This window comes from Phycodurus eques, chromosome 9 (genome assembly GCF_024500275.1).
Source record: "Phycodurus eques isolate BA_2022a chromosome 9, UOR_Pequ_1.1, whole genome shotgun sequence".
Lineage (NCBI taxonomy): Eukaryota > Metazoa > Chordata > Actinopteri > Syngnathiformes > Syngnathidae > Phycodurus > Phycodurus eques.
This window is the reverse complement of record NC_084533.1, coordinates 7978038-7992014: the sequence shown is the minus strand read 5'-3', so window position 1 is coordinate 7992014 and position 13977 is coordinate 7978038. Positions and strand designations below refer to the sequence as shown.

The 13977-nt window shown below is 39.6% G+C and overlaps 1 protein-coding gene across 1 annotated transcript in view; it reads left to right on the top strand.

Annotated features, from left to right (window-relative positions):
• Nucleotides 1-1762: 1762 nt before the first annotated feature.
• si:ch211-114c17.1 (pre-mRNA-processing factor 39) overlaps nt 1763-13977 on the top strand; it is a 24329-nt gene continuing 12114 nt past the window's right edge. Inside the window, exons 1-9 of the mRNA XM_061685239.1 lie at nt 1763-1826; nt 3649-3890; nt 4018-4143; nt 4284-4402; nt 8224-8391; nt 8515-8695; nt 8785-8889; nt 11265-11382; nt 11460-11623. Of these exons, the coding sequence (XP_061541223.1) occupies nt 1775-1826; nt 3649-3890; nt 4018-4143; nt 4284-4402; nt 8224-8391; nt 8515-8695; nt 8785-8889; nt 11265-11382; nt 11460-11623 (1275 nt within the window). The 5' untranslated portion in view covers nt 1763-1774. The remainder of the gene's footprint in view (nt 1827-3648; nt 3891-4017; nt 4144-4283; nt 4403-8223; nt 8392-8514; nt 8696-8784; nt 8890-11264; nt 11383-11459; nt 11624-13977) is intronic.

Sequence of the window (13977 nt, the reverse complement as noted above, 5' to 3'; positions counted from 1 at the left end):
GAGGACTTGCACGCTACCAGAACTAAGACAAGCGCATGCAAAATCCTCTCGGACCCTCCACATCCCGGTCACCAGCTCTTCCAGGTCCTTCTCTCAGGTAGGCGCTACCGATCAATGCAAACTAGAACTAGCAGACAACAGCTTCTTCCCTCTTGCAATCAACTTCTTAAACACCTAACCTACCATTCCATTGCAACATGCTGCCAATTTTTTTTTTTGTCTTGAGTTTGTTGTCACATTTCTGTCGGGCCAATTATATATTACTCGTACACTCACTCTAGTAGTCTCGCCACACTGCACTATTTGCATATCTGTTGTTGACCGATACTGGCCACTCATGCCAGAGTAGCATCTGCCCCACTTGCACACTGATTGAGGAGCATCTGCACCGTTTGCACAATCAACATTGTCCCAGATTATCGCGCTACTAGTCACTTTAAACTGCATACACTCCTTGAAGTCTCTGCGCCCTTTGCACAATGGTCATTGCACCGGACCACTGCTATATTAGTCATTCTAAGTGCTAGGGGACTCTGCATCTTTCTGCACAATTGTCCCAAAAATATATAAATAAAAGAAAATTACAAAAATTGTACCGGCATTACCAGATAACTAGCAACGTTTTATTGCTCAGTGACTGTTTTTCTCAATGTCTTTATGTCTCAAAAGGGTTCTCTGTCAATTGACTTATCTGTTGTCGTACTAGAGCGGCTCCAACTACCGGACATAAATTCCTTGTGTGTTTTCTTTGGAGATACTTGGCAAATAAAGATGATTCTGATTCTGATTTCAGTTGTTGCTGCTGAGCGTGCAACAACCAGTTATTAGGGTTAGGGGGCCTTTTCACACAGGGCCAAGTAGCTTTAAAACAAACAAACAAACAAATCATTAATTAAAAACAAAAAACAAATGTTTACTTGGGTTATCTTTATCTGATTCATATACATTTGTTCGATGGTCTTCAATATGTAAGTGGGGGAAACTATGCAAAAAAACAAAAAAAAGAATTTGAGAAGAGGGCCAATACTTTTTCACGGCACTGTACATAACCTAATAAACTAACCTAATAATTTGTCAAAATAGTTTCTACACTTTAGTTAGTCTACCTTTTGTGTTTACTGCAGTTCAGTATGGGGTGCCATTTGTAAAGTGGCTCGCTCTGAAAATAACAGCAGCATTTTGTCACATTTAGTTTCAAAGAGTGTTTAAAAAAACTGGTGAATTTTCAAGAGTCACTTTTCTTCACATTGAGAACTATATTTGTCAACTCTATTGTTAAATCCAAATATCAAATGTTGCACCTAAATCATAAATTTAAATGTAAATTTAAATATAAATATTAAATATAAATGTTAAATATACATCCAAATACAAATATTAAATCTAAATGTTAAACATATATATAAATGTGAAATGTAAATATATATATATATATATAAAATGTTAAATGTTCATTCTAAATGTTAAATATATATGTGTAAACGTTCCAACTGTGCATAATAGCGACAGTGGCTATTACAGTAATATATACATTTTATGAATAGAAGCGCTGTGTTGTTTTTGGGAAACTCTTAGTCCTCCTTCACTATACTGTATTTAAATGTTGGTCATGCTGGTTGTACTTAGAGAGCTAAGTATTTTTTAGGTGGTACTTGTAAAAGGTTTGAGAAGCATTGTTGTTGTTGTTGCCTCATTTCCGACGCATTCGGGAACGTCAGAATGACGCTACGTCAAGGCGGCGCGGTTTATTGACGCAGGAGCGAGCTTTGCAATCATGGCGGCGGAAGGGGAAATGAACAGTAATGGGGACCTCGGAGAGCCTTCAGGTACCTTGAACAAGGCTAAATACAAGTTAGAGCGATGTTACGCGACGTGTTGGACATATGTTTGGAGTAGTGGTTCGTTCGGCATGATCGTAGGATTAACGTCCGAGTCAGAGGTGCTTGGTAAGAAGGTAGCCGTGAGTAGCCCAAGTTAGGCTAACTGGCGTTTAAATGCATTCACGGTCAATTGGAAAAATGAGCACTTATCAAAAAGAGTACAGCACTTGCTATTCGCTTTTAGTATCACATTGGTCATGGTTTCTTCATAGCGGGGTTTTGAGGTCGGACGCGGGGAACGCATGGTGAATTGTTTGGTGATTAAATGGCGACTTTTTTTTTTTTTTTTGGTGATTAAATGGCGACTCTGAAAAAGAGGACCTTCATGGAAGACGAGGAATTTCTGTGGACAAGGGGAGGACATTGGTGTGGGGTGAATGGGTCAGAGTGGGGAGATTGTGAAGGGAATGACAGCAGTGATGGCGATAGTATGAAGGTTAGGTGTGAGAGGGAATGAATGGGAGGTAAAAGAGAGGAGCCATTTGTGGTAGTTGGGGCAGAGGTTAGCAGGTTCGTATCCCCACCTGAGCGCAAGTGTTACAGACTTACCTTCGCATTCAACAGTTTAACTTGATAGCAATCATAATACCCTAAATTTTGCCCTGAAATTTTAATGACGGCTCGAATTTCGAAAAACTTGTAAGTCGGGTCACTCATATCGCAAGACACCACTGTATAAATGGTTACTATTATAATATAAATTGATTATCATTCACACTATGCAATATGTAATACACCATATACAGTGAAGTGCCGTTCATTGCAGAGGATACTTTCCTATCGGTAAAAGTCCAATCAACGGAGACCACATAAACAATTTTTTAATATAGTTTTACACTGCTTTAAACACATTTAAACTTAGCAAATCAAACTTCTTGAACACATTGGAAATGTCGTTGGAAGCACACACACAAAAATGCATAAAATGTATCGAAAATACTGTAGGTATTTGTAGTGTTTGTGTAAGATTAGTGCCTTTTAAGAGTTGGGTCCTGATGGTGTGGCATGTGATGTGTGTGAGCTGTGGCCGGCAGAAGCTCCTGCCTAGGTTTGTTGTTTTACTGTTTCTTCTGAAGTTCACTGAAAGGCTGAAAAGTTCATGGGTGTCTGTGACTCTCTTTTCCCACATGCAAGGGGATTACAGTTGGGCATTTTTTGTACTCGGTACAAAGTTAGTGAACACTGAGGATGCTTCAGATCAAATTTGACCAATCTATAAAATGTTTTTTAGATTTTCAGTGTGTGTTAAATCAAGGTAAATACTTGTGGTAATGGTAGGGAATTTTTAAACCATGAAAGTGTACATGTCTGTTTCTCCACCTCATTTGCACTGGTTCCCACAGAAACATGCACCTGTTGGTATTGAAGCATCATGGGGGAATTTCAAAACTGAAAGAAAACTGCATAAGAATTATCATACAAGGACTAGCAGTTGTACAGAGCAGGTGCCTTGACACAGTTGCAAGATCTGCACCTGTAAAAACACTTTCCATTTTCTCTGAAACATTATTAATCACCATTTATTAATGTCAGACAGGCTACAGTTAAAAAAGATCTGTACTTCAGTTGTGTGTCGGAACAGTTGCCAATGTAAGTTATGTGCAACTGTGCAATAACATTACAAATTACAACTAGGAATTTGATACTTTTCTTTAATCCACACTGACATTTTGCAGCGTGTCAATATTTCTTCTCTCCAAAACAACCAATTGAAGGTGTAATGGTTAATGGAAAAATGTGAAGGTTTTATTCATGTGCCATTTTATAGCCATGGAAGCTGCCGAGGTTTCCACGCTACCGCCTCCAGAGATGTCAGATGAGAACGGTTGCACAGACTCAGCCACTGAGGCTTCTGCACAGCCAGAAACTGCTTTCTTCTCAGCGCCTCCAGACACAGAGGACGAGGGCAGCGATCTGCCAGCAGACTTTGAACGTCTTTGGAATGCCGCACACGACAACCCTCGAGACTTCACCAGTTGGACCGACCTGTTGCAGTACTGTGAGCAAGAGGTAAGAGCTTGAGGTTTATACAGAAACAGAGAAGAATATATTTGTGTCAGTCTAGGCCACACAGACATGATTGATACATCATGACGCGTTATTAATCATGTAAGATCAACAACATTGTTCCTGGCAGGGCCACATTGGAGCGTCACAGAGAGCCTTGATGGAATTTCTTGCCCGCTTTCCACTCTGTTATGGCTATTGGAAAAAATTTGCTGATTTGGAGCGTCGTGCTGGTAACAACGACAAAGCAGCGGAGGTAAAGAGAATTCAAAAATGTTTAACTGCTGGGGCCATATTGTCATGACTGCAGTGATAGCGCAGTATTTTATGTTTTTCTTTCAAGCTTGTATTTCATTGGTTTTCAGAGGCTTTGGTGCCGATCATGTGTTTTGTTAGGTGTGTGTTCAGGGGCTCCAGTCAATCCCTCTGAGTGTCGATCTGTGGATCCACTACATCAATCTCCTGTTGGGAACACTGGACATGAACCTGCCCGAGTCGCCCAAGCATATTCGCAGGTAAACGCGCGCGCGCACACACACACACACACACACTGTAATTCTTCATATAACTGGGGGCTTTTATTACTAAACTGGATGGAGTACCAGGTTTCTATCAGAGGTTAGTATATGTGTGTGCACAAACCCCAATTCCAGTGAAGTTGGGACATTGTGTACAACTTTAATAAAAACAGGATACAATGATTTGCAAATGCTTTTCAACTTGTATGTAATTGAATACACTACAGACTCATAATCAGAATCAGAATCATCTTTATTTGCCAAGTATGTCCAAAACACACCAGGAATTTGTCTCCGGTAGTTGGAGCCGCTCTAGTACAACAGTCAGTCAATTTACAGAACACTTTGGGGACATAAAGACATTGACAAAAAACAATTGTGCAAAAAGATGCAGAGTCCTCTAGCACTTAGAGCAGTTCGAATGACTAATATTGCAATAGTCCGGTGCAATGACCATTGTGCAAAGGGCGCTGAGACTGAGTGTATGCTGTTTAAAGTGACGAGTAGTGCGATCATCTGGGACAATGTTGGTTGTGCAAATGTTACAGATACTCCTCAATCAGTGTGCAAATGGAGCAGATGCTACTCTGGCATGAGTGGCCAGTATATGCTAATAGTGCAGCATGGCGAGACAACTACAGTGAGTGCACGAGTAATACATAATTGGCCCCACAGAAATGTGACAACGAACTCAAGTCAAAACATTTCCAGCTTGTTGTAATGGAATTATAGGTTAGGTGTTTAAGAAGTTGATCGCAAGAGGGAAGAAGCTGTTGGAATGTCTACTAGTTCTTGTTTGCGTTGATCGGTAGCGCCTACCTGAGGGAAGGAGCTGGAAGAGCCGGTGACCGGGGTGCAGACGGTCCGAGAGGATTTTGCACGCCCTTGTCTTAGTTCTGGCAGCGTGCAAGTCCTCAATGGTGGGTAGGGGGGTACCGACAATCCTTTCAGCAGTTTTGATTGTCCGTTGCAGTCGGAGTTTGTCCTTTTTTGTAGCAGCACCAAACCAGACTGTGATGGAAGAACACAGAACTGATTCGATGACCGCTGTGTAGAACTGAGACAAAATACAGAGACAGAGACAAAATATCTAATGTTCAAACTGGTAAACTTGTTTTTTTTGGCAAAAATTCACTAATTTTGAATTTGATATCTGCAACACGTTCCAAAAAAGCTGGTACAGGAGGATGTTTACCACTGTGTTACATCACCTTTTAACAATACTCAATAAGTTTTGGGGAACTGAGGACACTAAAGGCCTCCATTGTTGTTGCTTTGTTCCTTGTTACTGAAAGGAAAGTAAAAACGGCTACCGGAAATGGCAAAAATAAATGCAGCGGAAACTCCACCCTGTGGTGTCCTATCCAATACCAGCTGTAGCGACACCCCCAACTTGGAGGAGAACTGCAGCACACTTTCAAAAAGTATGCGAGGGACAGCCGCAGTGACGTTACCTTAATTGTTGAAGCTTTGTAGGTGAAATTATTTCCGTTCTTACTTGTTGTGCAAGTTCAGTTGCTTAATGGTCAGTTGTCGTATTTTGCGCTTCGTAATGCGCCACATTTTCAATGGGAGACAGGTCTGGACTGCTGGCAGGCCAATCTAGTACTCATACTCTTTTACTACGAACATACATGCAAATCAGTCGTCTTTTGGCGAAATTCGTCATTTTGAACTCAAAATAGGCCATATACGTGAACCGTATAGATCCGATGAGTTTTTGCTGGGGGTTCGCTGTCGTCATAGGCTGTTTCGTACGCCTTGAACGCTGGCAGCTAGCGGTAACGGTACTCTTACTCTGTTACAATTATCTAAATGTCGCTTGCTACATTTATTTATCAACTATTTCGTGCACAAGACTACGACTTCTGCATTGGGCGCTGTTTGCGCCCATATAATTTGAGCGCTAATGACGTTTAAGTCTAGTTCACCAATCAAACGACAAAAGAAAGTCACATGACCTCACACGTCCTCTTCTATTGGGCTTCCCAATAGAAGCCCAATAGAAGAATTCATTTTATGAATGTATGCCCCCATCTTGAGGTTATGAAAAAGCTGTACACTTTCATTCTAATATGCCATAACCACCGAGAGGTTATGAGAGAGGTGTACACTATTATTCTAATATACCACCGCCACCTAGTGGTTATGAAAAAGGTGTAGCCTACACTTTCATTCCAATATGACAGGGGTACTTATGACTTCATACATGTACAGTTGTGCTCATAAGTTTACATACCCTGGCAGATTTTGTGAAAATGTTTTATTTATTTTTTTGACTGAACAACAACCATCATTTTCTTTATGGTTATGTTTTGTTAAGTGATAATGCTTTTCTGAAATGCTTGACCGTTTAATTTAAATCCCAATAAAATAAAATGTTTCGCCTGGCTCGTCATGTTTTCTTTAAAGAATTGTACCCATCTTACAAATTCTGCCTCGGTAATCAAACATATGAGCACAACTGTGTGTTTTCTCATTTACTAAATAAAAGTAGAGCTGTGAATTTCACAATAAGAGCAAGTAAATAAAGAAAGTATTACATGTTCAAATAAAGTGCTTAACTTCAGAATAATTTTTTGGAAAAACTAACAAAACAGAGACAATACTTCATGTTTTGATCATATGGGTAGAAGCAAAATCATGCATTGTAAAAATGCATGATACATAGGTAGAAGTTTTTTTCCAGAATTCTAAGGTCAACTTTGGGGGTGCGTATTATGCATTGGTGTGCATTATAGACAAGAAATTACGGTAAAAGTCGGTCGATACTTTTATTGATCAATATTTGCTTATTTATCAACTATTTCGTGAGCGAGACTATGACTTAGACTTCCGCATTGGTGCTGTTTGCTCACCAATCAAACGACACAAGAAAGTCAAATGACCTCACACGTCGTCTTCTATTTGGCGTCCCGGCCGGGCATAGGTATTAAAACTAGATCAGCCAGCCCGGCTCAATGTCGTGCCTACGTGGTGGCCATGTTGGGAAGGTCGTCATTACCATGAAGGCAACGGCGCGCAACTCATCATGTTTACTTTTAGACGAACAAAAACAACAGCTTTCATGTATTGTAGTATTTGTCTGGCACTGTCTGCCTAAACATGGATATTTCAGCACGATTATAACACCGTGCAGTAAATTGCAGATGTTTTGACTGCATACACACATGCATACACACATGCCCACACACAGTAACATCAGAATTTGCATTTTATTTTGTAATAATTTTTTTGTTATTGATGTTCATGCTGTGGTTAAAAAAAATCTAAAGTTACTCACTATTTACTTAGTGCTTGAGTAATTATTTCATTGTGTACTTTTTACTCTTACTCAAGTAATTTTTTGGAGGACTACTTTTTACTTTTACTTGAGTCACATTATTGTCAGTAAGTAACAGTATTCTTACTTGAGTACAATATTTGGTTACTCTCCCCACCTCTGGAACGGACATCCTCTCTTGCTACTCTTACGTTTAAACAACATTTTTGCTCATCAGATCAGCCCGTGTCGTATTTGTTGCACTGGTCTTTTATATTTTCGTGTTGAGGTGCTGCGGGTCGTGGCCCTGGTTGTGGTCCTAGTGGAACAGCGAAGCACACGCAACTTCGGCGACAAGAGTTGATCCGCTGATACATCTTGTATTAGGAAACTAATTAGTTTACGGATGTTAAAGTTAAATGTATTAAGCCACAGCGATGTTAGGGATTATGTCACAACACAGAATGATCTAACTTCAAATTTAGCAATGGTCAATAAAAACTGAAAAATATTGTACTTAATGTTTTCCTGGCTCATATCCATCCTTAACTTCCAGTGTGTTTGAGGACGCGGTTGTAGCAGCAGGCCTGGACTTCCATTCAAACCGGCTATGGGATCTGTATTTCGAATGGGAGAAGGAGCAAGGAGACTTGAGGAATGCCACAGCTGTGCTAGACAGAGTCCTCAAAGTTCCCACGCAGCACTACAACACCCACTATGAAAAGTAAGACACGCCTATTCTCCAGTGCTTACAATCCATCCGTCAATCCATTTTCTTTACCACTTATCCTCACTAGTCGTGATTTAAAAAAAACTTTATTATTGTTGCATGTGACATCTGGTATAGGTTCAAGGTCCACCTGAACAACAGTGACCCCAAAGAAACACTTTCTCTGGAGGAATATGAGGAGGTGAGGGCCTTTTGCCGTGAGAGTCAGAAAGTGGAGCGTGCTGAACAGGCCAAGGAGAAGGGCGAAGAGAGGCCGCCTGGAGAGGAAGAGCCTGCCACACCTGAGGGCACAGATTCGGTGAGGAACTTTTCACCACATTACACCTAGACCCATTGAACTGAGAATATAGGTGATGTCATTGTTGGGTCCATGTTCACTTTGCTTAGGAGGAGCTGATGCAGAGGATGAGAGAACAGGTGTTGGTCCGGAGGGAGAAAATTTACCAGGAGAACGAAAATGAAGTCCGCAAGAGATGGAACTTTGAAGATACGGTGAGTGATGATTTATTTATTATCTTACTGTTGACAAGCTTTTTAGATTCTTGGACCTTCATTGTTCTCTGGATCATTCTTTATTCATTGTTCCTGATGCGCTACTGTAAAAAAAAAAAAAGCATTGCTTACATATGGAGATTCTTAACACATTCACTGCCATTGACGGCTTTTGCAGTCAAATATCCATTTTAACTGGGAAGGCTGGCAGTGAATGAGTTAATATAGTTGTACCTTAGTTTTCGAGTGCTCCAATTTATAATATTTTTGAGTTATGAGCTGTCACATATTTTTTTTAGTTTATTTATTTTTGCCTTGTGTTGTGAGCCAAAATGTGATCTATGAGCGAGCTTTAGATTAGCAACGTGACAAGTGGCTGCCATCTTGTTTGAATTTTCGAAAAAACATGGAATGACCACTTAAAATGCCTCCTCAGGGCGAGTTAGATTAAACAAAACATGGTTTCCCTTAAATTGTCAGAGTGATTAATTTAGTTTCTGTACCTCAGTAATATGTTTGTTTGCCGCTCCTACGAACAAAGCACGAAACAGTCTTTTAAAAACGGCTAACAACATATGCGGTCGCGTTCACCTCCTCTCCTGTTCCTAATGGAGTGGCCACAATTTCTAAGTCACCACGAAAGAAGGAAAAAAACAAGAATGCCGTGCTTCTGTAATTTGCTTTGCGCGTGGTTGTTGGTAAATTTTCAACGATTGTATAGTCTTGTAATTTTGACCAAAGAATGAGCATGAACTAACATTAGCTAAACTATGAGATTACCAGTCCACATTGAACTCATGTAGTGACGTGGATGAATATTCGGTATGTCAGTGTCTTGAGCAAACATTTGAAGAATGCAGTCATTTTGCATGGGGAAAGACAGACAGTGAAACAGAGCTTAATCCTTAAACGGATGTCCGTGGCTTGAGCACCACTAATTTTTACATGATCTATATACTTGAGTATTTACTCAAGATAACAGCTTCAAATATTCACAGCTTTTGCATGATACTTTTCTTCTTCACAGAAGAATTTTCGACCATTTAGAATGCCTATTTCCCAAGATGATATTGTCAAGGTTACTAGCTTTATGGGGCTCTTACAACTTCAGACATCTATAACATCAAGTAGAATTACCTGTGTAACGCCAAACTTCATAGTTGCACACAACAGCTTTATAAGTAGGTTTATAACAAGTTTCAGCCGAATCCATCCAGTACTTCCTGAGAAATAGCGTTCGTTACAATTAAAATCACTTAATTCTGTGACAAACCTCCTGTTAATATGGTAACCAATGTTGACATCTTAAAATGTGTGCATTATGGGTTCATATGTTATGTCCAAATTATTATAGCTTAGCTTCATTATTTTTCTTTTGGTTAAAAATTCTGACCATACCTTTAAATAAATGACATTTTGACAAACATATTTGGTCATTTTGTGCTAATTAGGGCCATTTATTGAACATCTTCAGTAAGAAATAAATTCAAAATCGTATTCAGCATGGCTAATGACATTAGTATGTGAATTTTGGTAGGGATATGTTGAGTAATGAAGTCAAACTGTTTTACTCTAATTTGAAGGTTTATTTTATTTTTTTAAAACCAGGTTTTCTCCAGGCGATATCACACAAAAAGCTAAATTTATCTGGAACCCATCATCTGGTTTTCAACATTCTTGCTGTGTTGTACTCAGGTTAAAGTGGCCATACCAACCAAACTTTGCATTTTGACAGATTTTCATTTTTGGGAAGTCTTGTCACGTTGCTATTGAGATACGCTGCCTCTTGAGTGACGTAAAGAAGAAAAAAAAAAAAAAGAGTCACAGTCACAAATACACTTTCAGCTGTTAATTGAAAAGTACAAATAGTCAAACACACAAGTATAAAATGAGAACCCTCATAAGGAGCTACAAGAGGCCAAAGGTCATGTCCAGGCGCTCACAGAGACTCACCGGCCGTGTTCCTGACGGCCAACGGTTACCAGGCCACGCTCCACTTATGGGCACACAGCTCAGGCACACAGTTGTTGTGCCTTCCGGCTTGTCCCAACACACAGTAATTACGCTTTATAAAAACAGGTTTTTCGTTCCAATTTCTTTATTAAAAGGATTCAGAAATTCTGGTGGTTTTGGGGAGTTTGAATGGATGAATTGAATTTCAATTTATTTCAATGGGCAATATTGATTTAATATACAAGTAAATTGCGTTATCAGCTTGGTAATGGAACTACTTAAACTCATAAATTAAGGTACCACTGTAATTCCACTGGTTTTCTATTCTAGTTGGAAACAATCTAGAAATGCCCTTCGCTGTGTACAAGTTTTGCTATCCAAAAAATATGTCGGTCATACAAATGTATCCATTTAATTTATAGATCAAACGTCCTTACTTCCATGTGAAGCCGCTTGATCAAACCCAGCTGCGTGGCTGGCACGCCTACCTGGACTGGGAGGTCGCCCAACTGAAGAAAGACACTCAAGACCATAACAAAGGTGATGTCATCACACCGACATTGTCTTGTAAATGTTAAGCCAGATACATCCTTTTTGACACTTGGACGTCTGTGTAGACTCAAACAAGACAGACGCAGATGTCAAAGAGGACCCAGAGGTGACAGCACAGCCTCAGCGAGAGATGGAGGAAACCAAGGTTTTCTGTGATGACCACAGAGTTCGTTTTCTCTTCGAGCGCTGTCTGATCGCCTGTGCTCTCTATGAGGAATTCTGGACCAGGGTAAGAGAATACACTCAGCGGCCAAAATGTTCGGTACACCTGTATGATCTAACGAGACTCAACATTGGAGATGTAGCAAAGATTCTGCCTTTACAAAGATAACTAAAATGGCACGAGAGCAGTGATTTTCAGTTGGTGGGTCAGGACCCAACAGTCATGGAGCATTTTGGGTGGGTCATGGACAGGTAGTAAAAAATTTATAAAACAATATTTCAGACTGTTAAAACTGTTACAGTTGCTTTGGTCTGCAGCATTCATTTATATAAAAAAGAAAACAAACTATTGATGTCAGTGCCAAGATATACATTTTTGTAAAAATAGTTATGGTCATCCTCAGCTTTTTAATAAGCTCCTCTGAAAGCACTTTAAACATGTAACCATGAGTAATTGTTTAAAAAAGTTTTTTCAAATGTTATATTTGAACAAACATGTTCTTTATTGTTCATAACTTCTATAAGTTGGAGAACCAATGCACCAGAGGAGTGTTCCCCAACCTTCTTTGCACCGCGGAGAGAGAGAGAGAGAGGGAGAGAGAGAGAGAGAGAGCGATATATATATATATATATATATATATATATATATATATATATATATATATATATAGAGAGAGAGATAGAGATAGAGAGAGATAGATATATAATCTATATAGATATATATCTATCTCTATTACAGACCCTTTTACAGAAAAAATAGAATGTCATGGAAAAGTTTATTTCCATAATTCAATTTAAAACGTTAAAGTTTTATGGATTATATATTCAGGGCCCACATCATTTTAAACAATTTCAAGTATTTATTAGTTTATTTTTACATAATTTGGGCTTCCAGCTCATAAAACCCACAAAATGAGGAATTAAAAAATATATAATAGAAATCAGTGAAGAAATCAGTGAAGAAATCAGGCCACATTTTACAGGCCATGGATGCTTTAAACTGAGTGTCAGACACTAAACATCGACTAAACTCAAAGCACCTGCACAGGTTTCCCCAGGTGTCATTAAATTGCTTCAGTTTGCTTCAATTGTCTCAGTTGGGTTCCATAAGCGGAAGACTGCAGACTTGACAACTGGCCAGAATCCCATCATTGATACCATCCATAGGATGGGTAAGCCACAAAAGTTCATAGGGAAGGAGCCTGGCTGTTCACTGAGTGCTGTGTCCAAGCATATCGATAGAAAATCTAGTGGAAGGACAAATTGTGGCAGAAGATGCACCAGCAAAAGAGATGACCGTGGGTTTCAGCAGATTATCAAAAAGATTCAAGAATCTAGCAGAGATCCACTGCTTCAAAAACCACCACATTCAGATGCATCTGGGAGATGGGCTACAACTGTCAGGTTCCTCAGGTCAAGCCACTTCTGAGCCTGAGCCAACGTAGTAATCATCTCAACTGGGCCAAGGAGAAGAAGGACTGGACAGTTGGCCAGTGGTCCAAGGTCTTCTTTTCCGATGAAAGTAAAGTGTGCCTTTCATTCAGGAATCAAGGTCCAAGGGTTTGGAGGAAGACTGGTGATGAACAGAACCCAAGCTGCTTGAGGTCCAGTGTGAAATATCCACAGTCAGTCATGATTTGGGGTGCTATGTCCAGTGTAGGTGTCGGTAAACTCTGCTTTCTTAAAGCAGCAAATCTGGGCTTCCATAACTCCCAGCCAATGCCACAGGCTGATTGCCTCAATGCCACGGCGCATCGAGGCAGTGATTCAAGCAAAGGGATTCCCTACAAAGTATCATATAACATCGTTTTGAAAGCAACATATTTAGATTGATTTGTGACCCAAATTTCTTTTTTTCTACAAAAACCGATAAGTAAATGGTGATTTCTTCACAGTATTCAAATTTTTTGAATTCTTGATTTAGTGGGTTATATGAGTTGGAAGCCCAAATTGTGTTAAAATAAACAAATAAATACTTGAAATTGTTTAAATTGTGGGCCCCGAATCTATACAAGTTTCACGTTTTGAATGGAATGATGGAAATAAACATTTTCATGATATTCAGATTTTTTTGGAAAGGGTCTGTAGGTGTCAAATCATGTAGCAGTGAACTTCAGAATGTCATTTTAAATAGAACCAAACAGACAAAAAAAATGCCTTTTAAATTTGACACATCACAGAAAATAAAAGAATCACAAAGCATGTGAACTCAGGCTTCAAATTGGTCAAGAATTGAGACATTGTTTCAGCTTTCAGAAGCTGTGGACGTGTTGCTGAATGCTCTGAAACCCACCCCCGCCATTGCACATTCTCTCACAGGCTGTAGAAAAGCAGCCTCTTAGTCGGCAAAATGACCATCAGTCACGTCGCTGGGACAATTTTCCCTCCTTTGACATTCAGTGAGACAATGCGCTAGTGTGG